Genomic DNA, 22,803 nt, shown 5'->3' with positions numbered 1-22,803 from the left:
ATGAAATGTGCACGCATCATAGCATTTATGTTCATTCATATTCATCTAATCATCATGCTCCATTGTGATGTAGGTATTCCTGCGGGAAGTGGAGCGTCAGCGTCTTCAGACCCTCCTTCACCAGGAGGTGCTGCGGCGAATCGTCACGCTGCAGCGCCGCTTCAGGGCCGTCCTAGAGAGGAAGCACTTTGTCAGCATGAGACGAGCTGCGTGTGCCATCCAGGTGAGACGATGTGATGGGAGGGCATCAAGCCAGTAAATGGACATACTCCAGCATTACAACCATGTTGCTGTAGTCTCCTTACCTCTGTAATGGCACCATTCATACTTGGTTTCTTTAGGAGGCGCTTCCATGGTCCATTAAGGCTCCATAGTCTCTGACTGTTTAAACATCAAGTGATTAATAGTTGTGCATTTCTTCCAGACAGATAAAGACAATGTTTCTTAATAGAGTCTCTAGTGGCGATTATGTGTACATATGCCCTCACAGCAGTTTTCAGTCATTACTCAGTCATGTGATTTCTACCAGATCAACACACATTAAAAACTTGTTTGCACTCACAGGGGCAACTTAAAATCACTCACTCATTGTCACTGCAATGCTGGGTGTAGTCAGAAACGAAACAGAGTTTATACTTCAAAACCAGAGAAGGCTACTCATTTTTTGGGTGATATTGTTTAATTATCATAAGAAAAAAAAAAAGAAAATCGATGTTAAATTGAGTATGAGTAGAAAAAGAATACTAAGACAAAAAAAGCAAAGTGCAAAAAGGTATACAGAGGAAGAAGATTCAGGACTTTTTAGTCTGGCCCTGCCAAGAGTACAGTTGAGTTTTGAGATGGGGTTAGGGTTAGATATTCCAGGGTTTAATTTAAAGCAAGGTGTCCTCAGCCTGTCAAGCATTGCAGTCATGTATTAAATTATCCTGACGTACTGTTGTATGCCTCGAACAGTTAAATTCGTCTAGATTCAAAGTCATAGAGATGTATATATAAATGTTAGATTTTCTTGCTCCTTTCCCCTTTCTGCAGCGATGGTGGCGATGCTGTCTCCTCAAGCAGTCCGCCATTGATTTGAGCATAGAGGAGGGGGCGGTGGTGTGCCTGCAGGCGGCTTGGAGGGGTTACAGTGAGCGCAGGAAGTTCCTGCACTGGCGGGACTCCGCCGTCGTCATACAGAGGAACTGGAGAAACTGCTGCCGTCGCAGGACTCTGGCAGCTACAACAATTCAAACAGCCTGGAGAGGATACAAGGAGAAGAAGTGCTACTGCAGAACGCACAGGACAGTGACACAGTTGCAGGCGATTGGCAGAGGATACCTATCACGACTCAGGTGAGTGAAAGAGTTGAGCACGAGTCTGTGGGAGTATTGACTAGTTTGACAAGAGACAGTTTCTTTTGGTGGACATTTAAATAATGAATGGAATCTGATTAAATATGTGTTTATTAAATCTTTAGTATAATTGAGATGTTTGTTGATGACACTTTTGCCTTTCTCTCAAATATTGTTTTCAGGTTTACAGACCTAAAGGAGCAACATGACAGACTCGGCAGACAACCGAGTCCGCCGGCAGAGATTGATGCGGGCACCGTGGAGGACCTCCCTTCTTCAGGAGGGGAAATTTATGTGCAGGATATCACTTTAGAGATTTCTGAAGACTCTAATGTAGCAGAGACTGAAAAAGAAGAGGACTCAGAGCGAAGTAGGAGCATAGATGACACTAGCCATAAGACTCGATCAAAACGAGAGAGCAGGCGAATGAGAGAGCTGCAGCAGGCCCAGTTCAGCTTGGAGCTTCTCAAAGTCCGAACCACAAGTGTTGGGGGTTCACTGCAGGAAGACCCGGTCCCAAACAGCAGCACCTGTCAGCAGGATGAGCTTCAGGTACATTCACCCCGGGGATCCCCAGCTAGTCATGGAAGTTTTGAACTGCTCAGTGTGGAAGACATGGAGACTGAAGGCTCTGGAGGATTTGATCCCCCGCTGATTGCACCCCAAGAACCACCCCAAACTCTTGATATTGACATTCATGATGGGCTGAGAGATTCCAACTTTAATGAAAAGACTATGACAGAGCTACCAAACGAAGTGGAAGGGCCAAGGGCAACATTTTATATTGCTTCTGACCAAAGTCCCGTTCATGAACCAAAATATGAAAGCCCCAGAAAATCATACAAAGAAAGGAGGGAGTCCACAGGTCGAAGGCCTGTAGTGGTGTTGATCAGTATGCAGAAAGAGAGTCCTTTGGAGGAGGGAGAGCTGCTGGCAGCCCAAACTCCTGAAAGAACTTCTCATACAGAAGCAGCCAGTTCTCAAATGACCCCCATTACAGGTTTGGAAGTAGGATCAGAGAGGGAGCAGCCTCATGGGATTTCTACCAAGGCCAAAAGAGACGTATTTGGGTTGGATAAGTCTTCTACGTCCCCTTTATCAAAGACTCTTGGGGAGAGTCAAGAAGATCCAGGGGTTTGTTCCTCAGATGTGGACATCCAGCTTGTCCCGGAGCCAAAGTCCAGTGTTCCCACTGCTCTCCCCGGTCAGCAGGAGAGGAAGATGATCCGGCCTGCGCAGGAGGCCCCTAGCCCAGTCCTAGATACCAAACCTCCAAAAGCCCAGAAGAAGAGCTCCGGCCAGACTGTGATTGTGAACATGGTGGAGAAACCGTCCAACTCTGTTTTCTCTCCTCCCAGACGCAAGCTGCCATTCTCCAAGTAAGTAAACTCTAATGCTGACAGATACAGTATGATAGTAGGTTTATGCAAATGTCTCAAAATATATTGTTGCTGTTCCAAATCCTTTGTATACCTGCAGTGACACTTCTGAAATACCCCACACATACAACATACAGTGTGTCCATTATAAAGTCAAGGATCTTTTTAGATTTCAAGAGTTTGTGCAGAAAGTGAAACAGTTCTGTTCATTTAAAGTTCATATGAAGTTCATTTGATTTTTTTTTTTTGTGTTAATTTGTTGTTAATTTCAGGTCAGATAAGGATTTGGTAAACCAGGAACGATCTCTTTCCATGTACAGAGATGACTCCAAATCTGCTGGATCCAGAAACAGAGAGGTAGGACACGAACGTACACAGCCACACTCTCTTCACATTCACGTCCTTTTCACATCGCAGCACATTGTTGTTGTTTTTTTTACTTTGAATTTACCTCATAAAAGATGCATCAGACTTCACTTGGGGGTTGCAGAAATAACATTTTACATTTTTTATCTTAAGTCAGTTCCAAGATTTCATGCATAAAAACAAAAACACACACTAGCACACGGTTGATCTGTTCCTGTGCCTGGAAGCAGGTGGGCCGCCCCCACCCCAAAAAGAAAGCCAGAATGTCCCGGACGCGCTCTGACTTCCTCACCCGCTGTAACTCTGAGGGGGCGACACAGTCGGACGACGATGATGAATACTACATTCCCGCCCACTCCTGCACGCTGCCCCCTTCCCTGTCTCCCCCACGTGCCCACCCCGAGGTTGACTGTCACAGTGACTCCGAGATGGTAAAATACCGGATCTCCAGGGGTCCCTTGACCTCCAAACGAGTTTCCTGTCCACTTTTCTCCCCCCTTCCGCCCTTTTGGACCTGGCCACATGGCAGGGGGAGGAGCTTTTTAACACTGCTAACCTTACTTTTTGCCATACCGTTTCATCGCTGTTGGACCAAACAGAAGTTTCTCTGCTAATATGCTAGCTGTTGTTTTACAGTACTGATGTAGGTGAAAAGATCTGTCACCTTCTGTAGTGAATGGCCTTGCACGTTGCTTTGGTGGCTGCTGGTTTGAGAATAAACCCAAGCTACTGTAAGCTGCTACTTCTAGAGATCACTTCCTTCATCTCACATAAAACCACCTCATTTAGGGGATACACCAACATTTGGGAGTTTTATCGCCAGCTTTCTTTCATTTAACATGTACCACGTTGTAAAAGGCATTTTTTAATGTCTGATGAGCAGTTCAGATCCAAGATGGTTCAGATTTACAAAAAAAAAAAATTTCCAGTGCTGATTTGACATTTTTGCTTAATGAAGGACTCAAATGAATAATCAGTTGTCATTAATCAGTGCAGCACTAGTTCTGAAGCCAATGTTCTTTTAAAATTAAGCTTATTTCTTTTTATTTGACATTGTTACTGAACGGTAGCTAAACTAAAGCGAGCCTGAAATAATAATACGCTGTTGACCTCCTCAACCAACCAAATAAAAAATGCTCTGGGTAGATGAATTAAGAAGAAAACTTCTGTTGAAGGAAAGCTAAAAGGATAAAACCCAAAATGCCAGTGTATTAAAGTATCCCTATTGTCTTTCATGATAATCAACCCGAGACGGTCACAGTGCTCACTCAGGGGTTGTGTTCAAACATGTTGTCTACTCATATCTTGACCTACAACAACCAACTGCACGACAAGCCGCTGGTACTGCATGCTGGAGTCAATGAAACCTCGAGCAGAGTAACTTCTCACTAACAACGTTATTTTCTAAAAGGAGTGCGACTTCTGTTTCTCTGTCACATGACTCATGCTGATCTTCCTGATTTCTTAGAAGACCTCAGATGAAGTAGATATTTGTGTCATTTATCATTTATCAGTAGACGCAGTAGTGCTTTACTCAGATATGTTGTTACTTCCATGATTTACTCTAACGATGTGACATACTTCTTTCTGTCTTCAATAGGATGTTATAGGAACACACGGTATCACTCAGTAACATAGTTTTACTTTCCATAAGGCATGTTCATCAGCAGTTCATACAGAACCAACCAGTATTTAACAAGCTCCTGGAGGCTGTTACTAATATCCACCCATCAAACTCCACAGCATCCTGGACCTATCTGACACCTGACAGAGGCTTATCAGCTGACTGAAGCCAGCTCTAATATATGTTGTGGTGTTTCTCACTATGCATCGTTGTTTTCTCGACAGTCATCTCACAAAGACCAGAAGAAGATCCATAAGACCATGTCATCAGGGGACCTGGGCAAGGTGGAGGTCTTGAGGAAAACCTCCAGTCACGATGGAAGGTAGGTCCCACGAGTGTCTGTCTTTACTCTGCAGAACCATTTTTATGGAAGATTTTTGCATATTTTTCAAGTAACTTTAATTTGTTTGCATATTTAGCAGGATGAGAGGGAAGATGCGATTCTGGAGTAAGACAAAACATAGCGAGAAGAAACTGTCAAGAGAGAAGCAAGCCAGCAGGAGTGAATCTGGAGAGGCACATGGTAAAAGCAAAAGATACAAAATGTGCTGTCTGTAGCCATTGAGTGTAGATTTACAGATATACAGTATATATACAAATCAACACGAATTGTTACAGAGCTACAAAATTGCTGTGCAGGTAAGTTCTAAAAGGTGTTCAGAGGTCATGAAGGGAAACAAAATGACAGCAGAACACAGTATAAACAATATTCAAAGAAATATCAGCTACTGTCTCTTACTACTGGATTAAATAAAAATTTCCCATTCTTTGCCCCGCAGAAGGCACGTCTCCTCCTCACAGTCCAGATTTGGAAGCTGCTTCTCGGGGGGTCAGGGACAGTAAGGAGAACAAGGAGCCCTCTCCCAAAATGAGGAGGCGGCGCAGCGTGAAGATCAGCAGTATCGCTCTGGAACCCGCTCAGTGGCAGAACGACGCTCTCCTCATCCTCTCCTCAGCCCACGACTATCGCAGCATGAACGACTTCCTCATGAAGAAGGTCAGAGGGTGCACCTAACCAACTCACCCATGAATAAGCTTCACCTGAACTGATGTCTTCACGTGGTTACATAAATGGCTCTAGAGTTTAAATAACTACTGGATGGTCTCAAAGACAATTATTAAAAAGTAGAAAAAAATGTTTAAACAGCACCAGGAGTTGACTCGCAGCACTGTTGATGTTCTTAACAGTTAACTGAGGGAAAACATTTAGAATATGGCTTAGCTTTGGACCCTAACGAGGATGGGACTAGAGAGGACATCTTCTTAGAGATCTTTAATACATTAAAACTGCTGATACCGATCATTACTAACCAATAATAGTGCATAATGTATATAACAATATATAAAGTTCTTTGGATTTATTGCATTATGATGAGTCCAAATCCAAGAATATTACTGTTAACTTGGAAACATTTGTCCTTCCAGATTGCTGACCTTGATTCTGAAGCTGGTAAAAAGGACACTATGGTGGACGTCGTCTTCAAGAAAGCGCTTAAGGAGTTCAGGATCAACATCTTCAACTCCTACTCCACCGCCCTGGCTGTGAGTTCTTCTTCTTAATTTGTTCCCATCCGCTTGAAGCGTAACATAACATGTTATCCCGTCACTAGTGATTTGTCCACTCAGTCATTTGAGATGACAGAATAATGCGAAAAGCCGACACTAGATTAGAAGAGTACCGATGTTCTGTTGAGTTTCATGCAGACTTTTCTTTTTTTTTTCCTCAATTCCAGATGGATGATGGGAGGAGTATCCGTTACAAGGACCTGTACGCGTTGTTTGAGCACATCCTGGAGAAGACCATGCGTCTGGAGCAGAGAGACTGGAGCGAGTCACCTGTGAAGGTGTGGGTCAACACCTTCAAGGTCTTCCTGGATGAGTTCATGACAGAGTATAAGCCCATGGAGGGAACCATTGGCAGGGTATGTTAAAAACTGTATGAATGTATTGAAGGATGACAGTGAGATTTGTATCTAGCCCAAATTTCCTTTGCACATTGCAAAGATAGAAGCAAACAAGTGGAAAATTATGCAATATATTTCGAGAAACAAGTGCAAATAATGCCAAGTATATAGAACATGAAAGTTATTTTATTAAATATCATACTGCAAACTTCAGGTAATGTCTATACTTAATTATTTATGATTTCATTACATATGTCATTACACTGTCTTTTTTCTTTTTCAGGCTCCTAAACGTGAGCGAAAGAAGTCGAGGAAGAAGGAAACTGATATTGTGAGTCGCAACACATTTGTAGTGAGCAAGGAAGCGTTTGGAATTAAAAAGTGATGACTTTGATACTTGAACTGAGCTGACTGGTGTTTCTGCTGCCCCTGCAGGTGGAGGAACACAACGGCCACATCTTCAAGTCCACCCAGTACAGCATCCCCACCTACTGCGAGTACTGCTCCTCCCTCATCTGGATGATGGACCGAGCCTGTGTCTGCAAATGTGAGCATTAATCAAAAAAACAAACCAAAACATGTATTTAGGAACTATATAATAATTAAGGGAAACAGCAGATACTGCAGAGTTTGACATGATGTATGGTGATAATGGAATAATCAGTGTGTTGAGTTTTGTTGAGTTTGTTAAAGGTTTGTTGTCCACGAGTTTGGAGCCAATCCTGGTTCGATATATGTGTCTTACACAAGGGTGAAGCAGAGACCTGAAGCCACAGCACAGACGTAGAATGAAACTTTTGAAAAGAATAGTTTTGGGATATTGGTACATTGTGGATCAATAAAGGAGGACAGTTTGGAGTTTCTTTTAAGCATTTAATTTTACTTTTTATGGCAAAACCGCATCAGCTCTTGTATTCAGCCTTAAAGGAAGTTGTAAGGATCTTCAAGCTTGCCCATGATTACACACAGAGACACATAAATATAGACAGCAGCAGCAGTTCCTAATGCTTCTCTAACTCACTTACCCACAGACACACAGGTTTTATTTCCACCCACATGGCACATTGCACCCCCTTCTACTCCTTCTACGACACACACACACACATTATACTTTCAAAAGACACTTTCCCTGAGTGTTGGCAAAATTCGATTAAACCCACCGCTCCTTTCATAAATCTGTCTTCTATCTAGTTACAGAGCTCCATCTGCACTTTTTGACGTCATTTCCAAGCTCTCTGCCCGCCTCGGCGCTTACCTGAGTCTTCGAGGTTGTGGCTGACTGCAGCCGCTGTAGACATTGTTGGGAGGAGGTTGTAGAGATGCCTTCATTCTGACTGTGTTGTTCTTTGTCTGCAGTGTGTCGCTACGCCTGCCACAGGAAGTGCTGCTCCAAGATGACCACCAAGTGCAGTAAAAAGGTAGGTGGATCATTTCTGGTCCGGATTTTTCTTGTTTTTTAAGATTCTGCAATATCTCGATATCTCATATCTCATAATATCTCAAACTTAAGCAATGGATATGGATGTCATAGCACAGTTACCTACAGTAAGCCTCAATTTATTATGTGTCTTCATGTTATCTGAGTAAAAACTTGCTGTATTGCCTTTTGAAAAAGGAAAACAATTCAATATGTATGAGAAACGACTTTTCTAGCAAACCATTTGTGATTTAATCAATATGGTATGTTATGACAGTTTAGGTCAGTTACAGTCTGTGTCTCAGTACCTGTTCGAAACAAGAAATTAGACCTGAATTCACTGGAGGACCCCCTTTAATGATGGTGTATTTCTGTGTCTCAAGTACGACCCAGAGCTGTCGTCTCGGCAGTTTGGCGTAGAGTTGTCCCGGCTGACCAGTGAAGAGCGTACCGTGCCCCAACTGGTGGAGAAACTCATCAACTACATCGAGATGCACGGCCTCTACACGGAGGGGATCTACAGGAAGTCGGGCTCCACCAACAAGATCAAAGAACTGCGACAGGGGCTGGACACAGGTGGGACTGACACAAACCCTGGAATCAAGGAAAAATACGACCAAAACCATGCTTGTCTTTCATATATCTGATGCTCATTGCCAGTGATGTATTTATTTTCAGTGAAAGCAATGCTACCTAATGCACAGAAATGCAATGGCTAATTTATAAAATCATGCAGAAAGAGAAGCAGCGTGAACAGCAGTATGCAGCCATTCTAGTCGGTCTCTGAGGCTGTAGTTGGTAGCATGCTAACATGTTGGTTTTGACAGGTATAATTTTTGCTATCTGCTTACATTTAACATTTAGTTGGAGTTAGCATGCTAACACTTGCTAATTGCACCAAAGACTAAGTACAGATGAGACAGATTGGATATTATTATACTGGATAAAATTATATCTTAATATTTAAAAATAAAATTTTACTAGAATTCATCCAAAGGAGAAAGCAATCCTGGGACGCTCCACTGTTGTTCCACTTTGGTAGCTGTTGCTCTACCAACCATCCATCCATCAAAAAAGAGTAACCACATGGATGTTTGGTTCATTTTCCTGAGCTTATTTCTTTGCCCTAGATGTGAGCATCGTAAACCTTGATGACTACAACATCCACGTCATTGCCAGTGTGCTCAAACAGTGGCTCCGTGACCTGCCAAGCCCTCTCATGACCTTTGAACTGTACGAGGAGTTCCTTAGAGCCATGGGTAAGCTCATAATTATCCCCTCAGTGACTCTTTATTGCTGCTTTTCGGTTCAGAGGCTCCTCCGGCTGGGAGTCAGTTTCGAAACAGGCACTTGTCTGAAATATGTGGTGTGGTTTTTGTTTCTCTCTTCAGGTCAGCCAGACAAGCGGGAGATGATCCGGGGCGTGTATTCAGTGATCGACCAGCTCAGCAGGACTCACCTCAGCACACTAGAGCGCCTCATCTTCCATCTGGTCAGGTGAGTAATGAGATGAGAGTCAACATCAGCAGTGCAGCCCCAGGCAAGACAGCCCGAGTCTGAAAATAAGGTTTTGAAATAAGGTCTGAATGTTGTTTTTGCCCTCTAAGTGAAGTGAGAGCTTTTTTAAATCGTGGCTGCAGTGGTTTCAGATTCTTTGTCAGACACACAGGATTATCTTTTCTGGTCGCATAACATCCTGTCAGTGGTGTGTTTTGTGAGAAAATGCGTTATACTCTCTGAGGATTGGGGTTAAATATATCACGCTGTGGTATGTTACAGGATCGCCCTGCAAGAGGACACCAACAGGATGTCAGCCAACGCCCTTGCCATCGTGTTTGCTCCCTGCATCCTTCGCTGCCCCGATACTATCGACCCACTGCAGAGCGTCCAAGACATCAGCAAAACAACAGCGTATGTCCAGAGACAGTGGAAAAACTAATGTTGAAGTACTTTAGCATTACTGTGTGTGAACCTCTGTTTATATGCCTTCATTTGGACTGACTAAATATACGCTTTAAATTAAAATACTGGTTAAAACTTTAGATGTAAACTGGCATAATAAAACATATCTTACATTATAAAACAAGTTAAATTTAACTAATAGACCAAATAGCATCTGACTAAGATATTAATATATTATATTCTGCCTGGTCCATTTCCCTGTGTTTACACACTGTATATCAATAAAAGATTCGCATAGGTTTGCTGGTCACTTTAATTAATAGCTTCTTTTGGCACCCTGAAATTGTCATTTTATAAATTTTGGACAGCAGACTGGACAGCATTATAGACACGCCTAGTAACCAGTTTACATAGTGGTGACATTTTAGTGGTGCAACCCGATTACCTAAATGACTAGTTTGAAACAAGTTGTTAACCAGCTTTAACCTTATGTCACTTCTTGTACAAACGTAGTACATGACTGCACCTGAGTATTCACATCTTGTCTGAATGGATCTGTGGCCCGTAGGTGCGTGGAGCTGATCATCAACGAGCAGATGAGCAAGTACAAAGCTCGTCTGAAGGACATCAGCAGTCTGGAGTTCGCAGAGAACAAAGCCAAGAGCAGACTGACCCACATCAGGAAGTCCATGGTAAGGTCAAGCTAGAGTTACACAAAAGACGAAAGCTTGAATAATTTTTACTGCCTGTCACCGAGGTGGGTGTCTTTCCCCTAAACTTGTTTCGTTCTCTTCATCATATAAATGGAAACAGTTTTCAGCTCTATGAGCGGCTGGCATGGTTTTCACACGGCCATGGCAGGAGTTCATTCCTCTGTGTTTCTTTACATCTTTCATCTTTCAACAGATTTAGCTGTGTTTTTTTTTTACGCCAGCAAAAAGCTGACCAAAGCACACACTCAATGGGATGCACTATAAACATCCACAACGGGACACAATTAAATCTCTGTTTTTAATACATGTATCTGCCACTTCTAACATCTTCTAACTTACTTAGAGCCAAAGAAGATGAGGGGTCATCTGATGTTGTTCATTTAAATGGATACATTCAAATCACTAGTAAGAAGGTAATCACTGAATGAAGATGACTTCAGACAACCAGCTAATCTGAAATAAATAAACAGCCGACTTATTAAAAAATAAGGGAGATTCAACATGATTGTTTTCTTCTTTAGCTGTTTTCACAATAAATACACTCTCTGGCAGATGTCAATCAGAAACACTATACTAACTTGTGATTCCCAAGCTTCCCAAATTCCTTTAGCAATCACATGTATCTGAACTTTCCACGTAAGCATGGTTTTATTGATTTGCAGGTCTAGAGATATCTAGAACTGATAAAACCTGACACCATGAGGTTATAAAGTGATGATTTTTGTTTTATTTTAGATCTAGGCGCTCTTTAGACCTGGTTAGTTGAATGTGTTCTCAGTGATGTGATCACAAGTAACCATCTTAAAATACTGGTTGCTGATTATATCAAGATCCAATCACAGTTTTTATGCAACTTAACATCAATAGTAAAATATTTTAAGAGCTGCTGTCTTTCATGGATCACAACCTTCCACTGTGTCAGAACCATCAACAGTGCTGTTTGTTGTGTGCGCATCACGACATGAAGGCTGCAGGAAATTACACATATTTTGAAACAAGCATTTCAAAACCAGGTCTGAACAGTGCCTTGGATCACTTTCCAACCTTGTCAGTCTCAGTTTAAACATCTTTTGATCTGCAAATAACTAAATCCACACTTACATGATGATTGTCATCGCTCCGTAACCCTAATATGTCCTTCCTTCCTTCCTCCCCCTACTCCTCCTTCCAGAAACCTGTACTAATTGCAGTTAGGTTTATGAGCATAACCCGCACTGCCACCCCGGTATGTATGCCCCAGTCAGACCAATCATGTGCCCGCCCACCACCAGTCCTGTCCTGTCCTGTCCGTCAGTCTACTTAATCTGTCCACTCATGCTGTATGGTCACAGTACTCGTCACGTCTGTCTGTCAACTAATTCTTTGTTTGATGTCGCCGCTTTTTTGTGTTTTTCTTACCACTGACTTGATGAGTCATGTAATATTGTCCTCCACTTAACTGTAAAAATGAATGCCATGTCCTTGGTTATTAGAAGTATTTCAATCTGCATACAGTGGGAAGTACAAAGAAAAGAAATTGTTGTAATGTGGCAGCCTTGTTTGATGTTTCCAGACTATGAAACAGAGATTGTTAGACTACCTGGTAATTATTTTGTTACTGTTGCTTGGACTCTTGATGCTTAAAGCGTCATGACTCGGCAGTGAAGTCAACAAACAAATAATTAATATTATTAAAATATATTAATTCCCATGTTCGATTAACTCCTCCATTTTCGAGGTCCTGAATGCCGCAAGTGGCCACTGTTCCCTTTTTTTTTTTTTCATGAGCGCATAAAAATGACCGCATTTGAAGTATCTCCTCCATAGAGTGTAAAAAAGTGTATGATCTCCTCCTACACAGGGTCCACATACTGCACATATGGATTTCAGACGCAGCGTGTGACTTGACATTGGTTACAGTGACTTCAGACTTGGACTTTTGGCAGAATTTGACTTTGTTTAGTTTTAATAAACTATTTATTTATTCATTCATTTATTTTAAATTTACATACGTTGCTTTTTTCACATAAAGTGTGCCATATATGGGATGGGAGAGACGACACTACTCTTTTGACAAAATTCAACAAAATTCAAAATTTGTCCCCCAAAATATGTTGACACCGCAGGCTGAGAACTTAATGTCTCTAAAGACTCACTGAAGTTGTCCTTGTCACAGTTCTGCTTGTGACCTCGCTGCTGGGCTATTTGACATTAGCACTAGCTCATATTAGTTAGCAGTAGCTACATGCTAGCCAATGTATACTTTATTTAGCTGATAATTTTGTTAATAAGTAACAAAAAGCCAAACAATTTGCCGTTAATATAAGTAGCCCACAACTTGTATTCAAATTAAACATCCAGCCGTCATCGTGAAGTTAGTTTTGAAGCTAATTTACTGCTAATTTATGACGCTAACAATGTTGACCTGACCTTGTCTAAAAATGTATGTTTTCCAGATAATGTAACTTGTGTAGTTTATGTACATTTAACTGCTGTGGTGTTGTTGTTTTGTCTGCCACTTCTCTGTTGATATTAAACCAAGCTGATAGCCTAGCTTGTAGCTACATCTAGATGTTACAGTTAGAAGTAATAATAGAATAACGGTGCTTTGAAGTTGGTTATTCTGTTCCTCTGGGTAAGTACTCTATATTTTTAGAGATTTTAGACACATGAGCTGTAACTGTAGTTTTGTATTTGCTCAACTTTTGGTTTTGCTGGACATCCGATAGGGTTGCAGTCTATCTGTAGCTTTACTGATCGTTCTGCTTTCTGTTTCTGCTTCACAACGTATTAACATGCAGCCTAACACAGCTAAACTTAAGGTAAAGCCTACATGTGAGGACGTGTGTGTGTATGTAGACAAAGGTGTGTTTGTGTGTGGAGATTTGTAGTTTTCATTAGCAGTGATGTTGTTAACTGTGGTCAGTACATGTATAGTCAATATGTATGTAGACAAAACATCCAACCGTGTCTATAGCGACCCAGCAGCCATCCTCCGCTAACACACTCTCTCACCCTGTGATTTGTGTGAACTTGCAGGGCAAAGGCCGTGTTCAGCAAAGTAGCACCCACACGCCTTCGCCCCCTCACAGCCCCAGAGCACCTCACGTGGTCGATGGAGACACTGCAGAAGAAAGCGGAGAAGGAGGAGGAGGAGGAGGAGGAGGAGGAGGAGGAGGAGAAGGAGGAGAAGGAGGAGGAGGAGGAGGAGGAGGAGGAGGAGGAGGAGGAGGAGAGGATGGAGCCGAGGCCGGGCTGAGCGAGCAGCAGCAGCTGGCGATGCAGCAGGACGAGCGAATCCTGACGGAGCAGATCGAGAGACTGCAGAAAGAGAAGTATGCTCTTACGTTTGCTGTTATTTTTACTCAAGTTGTGCTTTCCTCTGACACGCCTGTCTCATATTCAGTAGCCTACAACTCAACATGTTATGTTGTTAATGAAACCATATTTCTACTAGTGAGACGTTGATTCCCTGTTAAATCAGTGGTATAGATAACCATGTCAGCTGGTATCTGTTCGTTCCTTCTTATTTTTAATCAAGGACATGCAAAGTTGCAATGTCAAAGTAGTACCAAAGTTCAAATGTAAATCAGCTGATTTGAATGTGCGTGCCTCTGCAGGGAGGAGCTAACGTATGAGATGCTCATCTTGGAGCCACGGGCGTCAGACGATGACACTCCTGAATCTGAAGCCTCCATCGGGACAGCAGACAGCTCTGAGAACATCACCATGGAGACGGAGGGAGCTACATCTGACCCCTCTGGTATGTGTGTGTGTGTTTGTGTATGTGGTATCTCCTTACTGTAGTTAACTTAACTATAACTTTTATTTCACTGCCCCGATGGCTATGTTTTAGTTGATCAGTGTAATGACGTAATAACTGCTAATCATATTTGCTTCACTCCAATTTTAAAATGACAGCAAGACAATCTGATTAAAATGTTTACAGTCTTTTTTTATAATTTATTTGTAATTACATTAGCTGTAGTGTTTTTACTATAAGTATAGACTTTTATATTCATGAAACTTTTCTAAAAATATATATACAGATTTATATAGTCAGCAGCAGCATCACTGTCAAACCACATTTAGCCACAGATATGCGTCATTGATCATCTCAGCAAGAAATTGCAAATCCCAGCCAGGATTGCTTAATCTGGAGTTCTATGGTGCACAACTTCAGGCTGTTGGATGCCAAAACCAAAAGAAGAATAACATCTACACTGCATCTACAGTATATTGCTGACACAGTTAGAATGTGTTCTTAATCAATGCTTCTCTCTCCACAGAGCACGGCACATACCGATCCAGAAAGTCAGATGCAAAGGGCAGACGAGCTCTGCGCCGCCAGCCCGACTCCCAGGACTCAGCAGACTCCACTTCCACCATCTCCTCCTACCACCCTTCCTCCTCTCTATCCTCAAACGCCTCCGGTTCTCCGTCCCCTCACTACCGGTTCCGATCCTCCTCCTCCGGGCCCCTACTCACTTCCTGTGGCTTGGGGGCCCCGTTGGCGGAGGCAGAGGAGGGACAGAGAACCGGTAAGACGCGCCACAGGTTCAGGCTGAGCCGCAGCTCACCGCGCGAGCCCTCTGGAAGCCACCGGAGGGATTCGGACTTTGGCTCGGGGCCACAGCAGCTGGTTCTGTACGGCAGCAACGAGTTCATGGTGTGATGCTGGCAAAGGAAGGAACGCCAGGCGCCGCCTGTCCGAGTGCCGGAGGGTGAGTGAGAAGGGAAGGAGGTGGGGTCCGTGGTTGAACGAGGCTGGTCACGGGGCGAGGTTCATACCCAGTGTCGACCGCTGCCCCTCCTCAGTGTCCACCCCCCTCCTCCCTCGGTCCACTCAAATCAGAAAGCCGTGTGAAGATAAGAGGATTGGAAATATGACACAGATGGTCATAGGAAGAGGACCGACAACTAATGTGAACGGCAGAAAGTTGGAGCAGAGGGAAGTGAGAAGACATGGGTGACCGTGTTTGTTGACCCTGCTGGTGGGGGTCAGTCAGAGGAAAGAGCGGAGACGGAGTGAAGCGATGGAAAAAAACACACACACACGAACACACACACACACACACACACACACACACACACACCTGCAAAGCCAAATCTAACCGTGCCCTGTCTTTATTTTTTAGTATGTGGGCAGGTGGTTGAAACCACCCAGAAGAAATGTAGCCATACTGACTGAACTGGCGGACGTTTTGTCTGTAACCAGCGCCAAGCTAAGTCTGCTTTTCACGTTTACACAGGACACACCAGCCAAGAGGCTGCATGCTTCTCCATCACACTTTCTCCATGTCAATTTGAAAAGACTGTGTTGAAATCTGTCAGCTCTATGTTTCATTATTATTATTATTATTATTATTATTATTATTTTCTCTATTATGTTACAGAGAAAATGTGTAAATAGAAAGAAAGTCCAGTGCTGCTCCTGGGTTGTTCATTGTTGCTAATTTTCTGTTTTGCAAAGTGAAGTGACAGGAATTCAGGTTCCACTTTTGTTTCTGTGCTGTTTTTTACTCTGTTCAGTGGTCGATTTATTTTATTATTTTTTTCTTTCTCATTTAACAATGAACAGTTTTGGGTGTACTCCTGAGAAATAATAGAAGGAAAAGCTGCCGCTCACAGCGTTCCGTGTCGGGTGTCAAATGTCAGTCAACCATAAGTGTTTTTTTGTACCTGCCTTTCCCTGCCACCTTCAGTTTTTCCCTCAGTTTGATTCAGAAACATCAGTGTTACTGCGTTAGGACTTGAATTTTTTAATATATATTATTGCTGTATTATAGGTGTTGTTGATATCAAAGATCTTGTGTTTTTGTTGTCAATATTATTTCATGTTTTTTTTCGTTCAGATGAAAGCCATTTTTTCTTTTCCTGTCTATATTTGTGTGCGTGTGAAAGAATGAACGAGTCCTTCCGTCGTATCATCTCCCACTTCGTGGGCCTCTCCTACACACACTTACACTAGTGTTTCTCACAAATATTCCACATGTGAGGAATACAAAAAAAAAAAGTCACTAAAACTTTCTGGCTTAAGAAAAGTTTCCATTAACCTGAGTTGTATTGCACCTGTGGGGGAAACTCTTGCACTCATCCACACACTCAGACCGTCCATGATGTCCTCTGAGCCATACGTAATCCTCTCCTCTTCTTTCTTCTCCACCCTGACCGTAGCTCTTCCATCCTCTTCTCTCCCGACTCTGCCTGTGAAAAAGTAGCATTTAATCTAACCAGACAAAAACAAGTAGCAACTAACTCAGACCGTCCACGTGTTTCTGCATATTCTTACTCTCTTTCTGTCTCTGTCCATACATAACCAGTCAGTGTATTACTGGGTTTTGTGAGCCTCTACTCAGTAGCTTAACAGCAATGATGTCTCCGTACTAAAGCTGCAATATCTCTCCTTGCTTGCTGCGTCTTTGAGCAGACACTTGTGAGCAGCCTTTGCTCCGATCTCACCAACACAATCAGTGTTAATCGACTTTACCTTGAAGCTGGAAGTCTCAGCGATGACTGCTGATCTCAGACTTTTTCTTTTTTTTTTTTACAATTTAAACTGTAGACAAAAGGTTAAACTGTTTTCCGAGGTGAACTGATAGGACAAAACCCGCCAGATATCTTTGCTCTGATATTTGTTGGGATGGTGTTTGTGGTGTATGTACGAGCTGTCCATATGGCATTCTGCAAAAATAAAAAAAAAGGAAAAAAAAAATAAAAAAAAAAGTGAATGTATCTGTCACTGGAAGGCATGCTCTGCTTTCTCTGGTTGTTCCTCTTTTATACACAGTGTATGTACTATTTATGATCATGCTTTTGGGATGTACATTGGTTTAAAAGAATCTGTTATAAAAGGTGTTATAAGAGGATATATTATCCTGTGTACGGTTCATTATCTACTATTAACCATGGCAACATTTTAACGGGCCACAGTCAGTCATTTTTGTGCTGCGAAGCGGAGAAAAAAAGAAAAAGCATTGTGTCTGTCTGCGCCACTCTGGACACGGTTATGTATGTATAAGGTGCAATTTGTGTTATGTTTCTTTTTTTTAATGATATAAACATGTCTATGGTTGTAAGAAAAAAAAAAAAAGACTTTATGGGGGAAAATTCATCTGCTTATTAAAAAAGCAAAAGTGCAGCCAAAAATGAATGAGTTGTGAAATCTTTTTCTTTATAGAAATGCAGATTGTACTTTAAAGGATTTTGTTTTTATGTCTTCTTTGGGACACGCCCACACATTTGACAGTGTAAAACGTGCACTTGCAGTTAATGGAGCATACTGCCTGTTAGTTCAGGCAGTGCACTGAAGTATTACTGGCATGTTCGCCATATTTGTCTACACATTGACCTCTAACATTCAGCTATATAAAGCGTTTCGTGCCAGAGACTAATTTGATGTATCTGATGGTTTGTTTCTCCAGAGACGTTGCACTTAAGAGTCTTTTTTTTTTTGTCTGTGTGTGCGTGTGTGTGTCACATGGGTTTCGTTCAAGCCACCTTCTCCGTGGCTGATAACAAAGCCAGTGAGGTAGTGTAAAAGCTGCATTTCCTCAAATGGTCACTCAAGGCTGACAACAAAACACAGTAGCACTGACTGCATATGAAGGTGGATGAACCCTCACACGCCACCCAACAACCACGACCTACTTAGTAGACAGGAAGTGTATACTGCAGTGAGCCTGTTAGAGCATCTTTGACAGAATGCACTAAATGACTACAAGTTTAAAAAAAAAAAAAAAGGATATGGAATAAAAAATAAAAAAAAACTTCTGCAACTTCATCCTCACCTCTCGAACCACAGTCGCGTTGACTGTACGCTCCATATGAACAGCACCCTGTCGTGGTATTCATGACCTCTTAACTTTGAATTTTCAGACAGGCCTGAGTTCAGGAGTTGTGACGTGTTTGCTGACCTTTTCATAAATGAAACAGGTGACTGGTTGTATTGAGCTGTTGGCTGTGTAAATATCTAATGTCAGCCAAAGAAAACATGAAACTTTCATCCATCCACACAACTTTCACAAAAGGAAGGGACTTATTTCATAGACAGGACGCCTAAAGCACAGAGAAGTTTCTTAGAACATCTTTGGCAGAATTTCTCTAAATACAAGTTTTAAAGGGTGTGAGGTGTGATTGTGGTTAACATAAATAAATACATTTTTAAAAGAAAGAATTGGATTGTAGACGGAAGAATCAATGGATAGGTACACTGAAATTAAAATGAGAAATATCACATATTGAGACTTAAACTGGGAGACAGTCTCACACACAAAGCAGCTTACGCAATCAAGTGTGATCATACAGGATGGATAGAGAGAAGTATCTATCTATCTGTTTAATAGGCCTACAACATGTGGTCTACTGGGAGCAGGCTTGGTTGTTCAGCCTCACAGCAGCAGGAACTAAGAACCTGCAGTAACACTGCACGGGTGAAGCAGTCAGCTGCTGAAGGTGCTGCCCAGTGCTGTTTAGCGCCATGGAGGGGGTGGGACTGATTTTGCATCAGCGATGACAGCTATGCTGCCATCCCCTGATCACCCACCACCTCCACAGGCTCAAGAGGGCAGCCCAGAGCAGAGCCTGCCTTCTTCACCAGTCTGTTCAGTTTCTTCTTGTCTGTTGCTGAAATGCTGCTGCTGCTCCAGCAGACCACACCATAGTACATAGCTGATGTAACCACAGAGTCATAGAAGGACCTCAGGAGTGCTCCCTGCACCCTAAAGGACCTAAGTGTCCTTAACAGGTAGACTCTGCTCTGGCCTTTCTTATAAAGTGCTCTAGTGTGGTCAGTCCAGTCCAATTTTTTGTTCAGGGGAACATCCATGTTATAAGAGTCCACTATCTCTATGTCCATTATCTGGATGTTCACAAGTGTGTGTGTGTGTGTGTTTTACATTATTGTGTTTATTATTTATTTAAATGTTTTCTGAATTGTTTTATTATTATTATTGTTTCAATTAAAAAAAAAACTATTTATTCTGATTTCCTATTAATCTACTTTATTTATTTATTTATTTTTGTCTTAACTATTTTACTTTAAAATTCAAACTCGTTTCGTTTCTGGCGCTACAGCCGCGTTACCAAAACAAAGCCGAACCCTTCCCGTCGTCCACCGCGTCAGAAATGAAACTGAACGAACAGCGCGGAAGATTCCACCTTCACACCAAATATGTTTTGTTTTGTAAAAGCGACATGTTGATAGGCGACCAGTGCAGCAGCCGAAAAACAGAAGGAAAGAAAAAAATAACAGTTTCTTTTCGACTGAAAAGAAAGTAGCGTTTACGTTGAAGTTTAGAAAGACAGAGGCACTGATTCACCTGTTGATCCCTCCCGGGAAGATAAGTCAGCTTATTACAGCTGACTTCACTATAAATCTGTCACACGGCTCAGCTGACGACTCAAACCTCTACAAGGTGAGTTTAGACCAGACTTCTCTTTTTTTTTGTTATCATCTATGGTTTGTTGTTATTAGTTCGCTTTTAAACTTGTCAAAGACAGCTTTCAGTGTTGTATGGTGCAGCAGTTCATTCAGCATGGACTCAGATATGTCTTGTTTTCTAATTTCGCAGATGTCTGATGACAGAATCATCGTGTTCTTCGACCTGGAGACTACTGGGTTGGGTGAGACAGTTATTTTTCTTGTTGTTTTTCAATCCTCGTACAGTCACGTTGTCATCACTGAAATCAAAAGCTTATGTAATAAGCTATATTGTCATATTTCCAGCAGTCTTGGATTGCATTAAGCCACCTCGCTCTAATCAATTATTAAGATTTTAATTTTTTAATTTTTTAGATTTTATTTTTATTTAGCCTATTTATTTATTTTGATCAAACTTAATTTTAAATTAAGTATTTCTTACTTAATTTCAAATGTAATCTTTCCTGTATTTCAGGGTTAGGGTTTTAGCCCTTTGTATCATACAATTCATTCATGTAAATGTACCTAAGAAATTAGTTACGAGTACAGTACTTCGCCCAAAAACCTTGAAAGTAAAATCAAATTTTAATTCACCCACATAATGGATCACCTGCCTCTCTAAAGCATGTCTTAATAGCTGTTAGTATAGAAGCTGTAGTTTCTTTCCAGTGCTGTTTGAGGTGCGACATACTGTCTTTCTCTGAGTGTTGTCACTTCAGGGTGTGTCCCAGTACAGAGCTACATAAAATGAAGCATATATTATCGCTAATGTTTTATCTGTTCGCTCTGAAGCCTCTGCCTACTAACTGGCACGCATTAGGCGGAGTCTGAGTGTGATAAGGGTGTGTTTCAGTTGGTTTTTATTGGTTTCTAATCTGACTTGGGCAGAGCTCTGTCTTCTCAGAAAGAGGAAATTTTGCTGTTCGGTCAGAGCAGGGTGGAGTATCACCGTCTTTCTACTTTGAACCAGTGAGGAGACGCCCAAACCACAAACTAATACCCTTTTTCCTTAGTGTTTTCAAACATGCCAAACATCAAGTGATCCATTGATTCATTGAGAAAATGGGTAGCGGATTATATGACAGAGGAAATAAGAATGGTTGCAACTGTTTAGGAAGTTGATTTGAATAAGCCTTCCTGTCATAGATGACTCTTAAGCAACGCTGCGGCTGAAACTGGAAAGATGCTGATGCTGGATTCTGTGATTTCGATTTTGTTTGGGTGTGAGATACTGGCACACACTTGACAAGATTTAAAGTCCGAAAAAAAAATCAATCTTTAACTTGTTAGCATGATCATACAGCTCAGCTCAGTCAGCTGATGTCTGAGTAGAGCAGATTAATGAGTCACGAGAGTACAATCAGTCATTCATTTGATGACATAACCTTTGATTTGGGCTTTCTGTTTCACTTCTAATGAAACGTACAGTTTCTCTTCCTCAGAATATGTGCTGCCACTTCCTGGACATGTTTGCCACTTTTAACCACAGTCTCGTGGCCTTTGTCGATGTAGAGGTGTGCAGTCAGTCTGCTGCTCGCATGAAATGTTACAGAAGTAGTGTGGATACAAACAGAGAACTAAAGAGATAACTTTAAACCATGACTCCTTTCACACCTCTGCACATGGACTATTTAAAGAGTGTTTATGTTTAAACATAACACTTGCACTATAAGCTCTGTCACAGTAGAGTCCTTGTGTGTTTTCTGAAGTTTCTTGACCAACTAACAAACTCTTATGTAAATCTGTGAGGTTAGGGTGTTTGCTCCGTTTCCAGTCTTTATGTGAAGCTAACTGCCTGTTAGCATTAGCCCTACATACAGAGGCGTTAAACTTCTCACCTGACAAATATCTTTGGGCCAGTCAAATCGTTTGGGTGGGCTTTATGCAGTGATGGACAGAAGAGTAACAGTAACGTAATCCTTTATGGTATCAGAGCGTCATGGAACTCTCATTTGTTTACAAAAAAATGCCTCTGATTGGTTGTAGGACTATCCAACAGCATTATCCTGTCAACCAAAATGTCCAGCTTTTAAATGTGAAAACTTCCTTGCTATTAACTATTAACCCCCTCTATATCACACTGTCAGTGGATCTCTGGTAAGAAGAAATACCAGAACCAGGACAATGCTGTCATGTTCAAAATATGTTAACCTTATTTTTTTCTCATCCTTCTTCTGTACTTTCAGACATCACAATCTGTGACATTATCCAGGTGGCAGCTGTATGTAGAGAGATGTCCTTCAATGCCTACACTGTCCCCCGCCGCGCCCTCACGGAGAGCGCCACCCGGGTAACAGGTTTCACCGTCAGACGTGACAACCTGTTACTCCACGGGGTTCCTGTGGACACCATTCCTCTCAATAAGGTCCTCACCTCTTTCATCTCCTTCCTCCGCTCCTTCCGTCGGCCCGTGTATCTGGCGGCCCACAACGCAAGGCGGTTTGACGCACCCGTGATCACCAGAGTGCTACAGCAACATTTAATGCTGCAGGACTTCCAGCAGGTGGTGGCTGGCTTTGTGGATACTTTCTTACTGAGCAAGAATCTCTTTCAGTGTCTGCCAAGTTACTCTCAGCAGTACATGGTCCAGCACTTCCTGGGAAAAACCTACAACGCTCACGATGCGATGGAGGACGCCAGGATGCTGCAGGAACTGTTCAGGTCATGGAAACCCAGCAGATGGGACATCCAGCGCTGTACCTTCATGGGAACTAGAATGTACTTTTAAAAAGCTATGAAACAAGGAAACAAATCTGTCAAAAAA

At 42.1% G+C, this 22,803-nt stretch overlaps 3 protein-coding genes across 3 annotated transcripts in view; all 3 read left to right on the top strand.

The window, feature by feature from the left end:
* LOC311495702 (unconventional myosin-IXAa-like) overlaps window positions 1–10,688 on the top strand; it is a 118,742-nt gene extending 108,054 nt beyond the window's left edge. Inside the window, exons 23-40 of the mRNA XM_084555248.1 lie at window positions 74–223; window positions 1,033–1,334; window positions 1,517–2,713; window positions 2,986–3,070; window positions 3,310–3,510; window positions 4,928–5,025; window positions 5,123–5,226; window positions 5,483–5,700; window positions 6,129–6,245; window positions 6,437–6,625; window positions 6,891–6,938; window positions 7,043–7,154; window positions 7,964–8,025; window positions 8,408–8,600; window positions 9,155–9,283; window positions 9,416–9,521; window positions 9,804–9,935; window positions 10,495–10,688. Coding sequence (XP_084411374.1) covers window positions 74–223; window positions 1,033–1,334; window positions 1,517–2,713; window positions 2,986–3,070; window positions 3,310–3,510; window positions 4,928–5,025; window positions 5,123–5,226; window positions 5,483–5,700; window positions 6,129–6,245; window positions 6,437–6,625; window positions 6,891–6,938; window positions 7,043–7,154; window positions 7,964–8,025; window positions 8,408–8,600; window positions 9,155–9,283; window positions 9,416–9,521; window positions 9,804–9,935; window positions 10,495–10,633 — 3,582 coding nt within the window. The 3' untranslated portion in view covers window positions 10,634–10,688. The remainder of the gene's footprint in view (window positions 1–73; window positions 224–1,032; window positions 1,335–1,516; window positions 2,714–2,985; window positions 3,071–3,309; window positions 3,511–4,927; window positions 5,026–5,122; window positions 5,227–5,482; window positions 5,701–6,128; window positions 6,246–6,436; window positions 6,626–6,890; window positions 6,939–7,042; window positions 7,155–7,963; window positions 8,026–8,407; window positions 8,601–9,154; window positions 9,284–9,415; window positions 9,522–9,803; window positions 9,936–10,494) is intronic.
* A 3,176-nt stretch (window positions 10,689–13,864) lies between these two features.
* On the top strand, window positions 13,865–18,313 carry LOC311495703 (unconventional myosin-IXAb-like). The gene is made up of 3 exons (XM_084555249.1): window positions 13,865–13,953; window positions 14,239–14,381; window positions 14,908–18,313. The coding sequence occupies exons 1-3, from the start codon at window positions 13,898–13,900 to the stop codon at window positions 15,291–15,293; spliced, it is 585 nt and encodes a 194-aa protein (XP_084411375.1). The 5' UTR covers window positions 13,865–13,897; the 3' UTR covers window positions 15,294–18,313.
* Window positions 18,314–19,782: 1,469 nt separating this feature from the next.
* On the top strand, window positions 19,783–22,803 carry LOC311495259 (DNA polymerase III PolC-type-like). The gene is made up of 3 exons (XM_084554653.1): window positions 19,783–20,034; window positions 20,191–20,242; window positions 22,226–22,803. Exons 2-3 carry the CDS (start codon window positions 20,191–20,193, stop codon window positions 22,765–22,767), a joined length of 594 nt encoding a protein of 197 aa, XP_084410779.1. The 5' UTR covers window positions 19,783–20,034; the 3' UTR covers window positions 22,768–22,803.

This window comes from Chelon labrosus (assembly GCF_963514085.1).
Source record: "Chelon labrosus genome assembly, chromosome: 11".
Classification (NCBI taxonomy): Eukaryota; Metazoa; Chordata; class Actinopteri; order Mugiliformes; family Mugilidae; genus Chelon; species Chelon labrosus.
The sequence above is the reverse complement of the archived record's forward strand: the minus strand, read 5'-3'. Positions and strand labels throughout refer to the sequence as shown.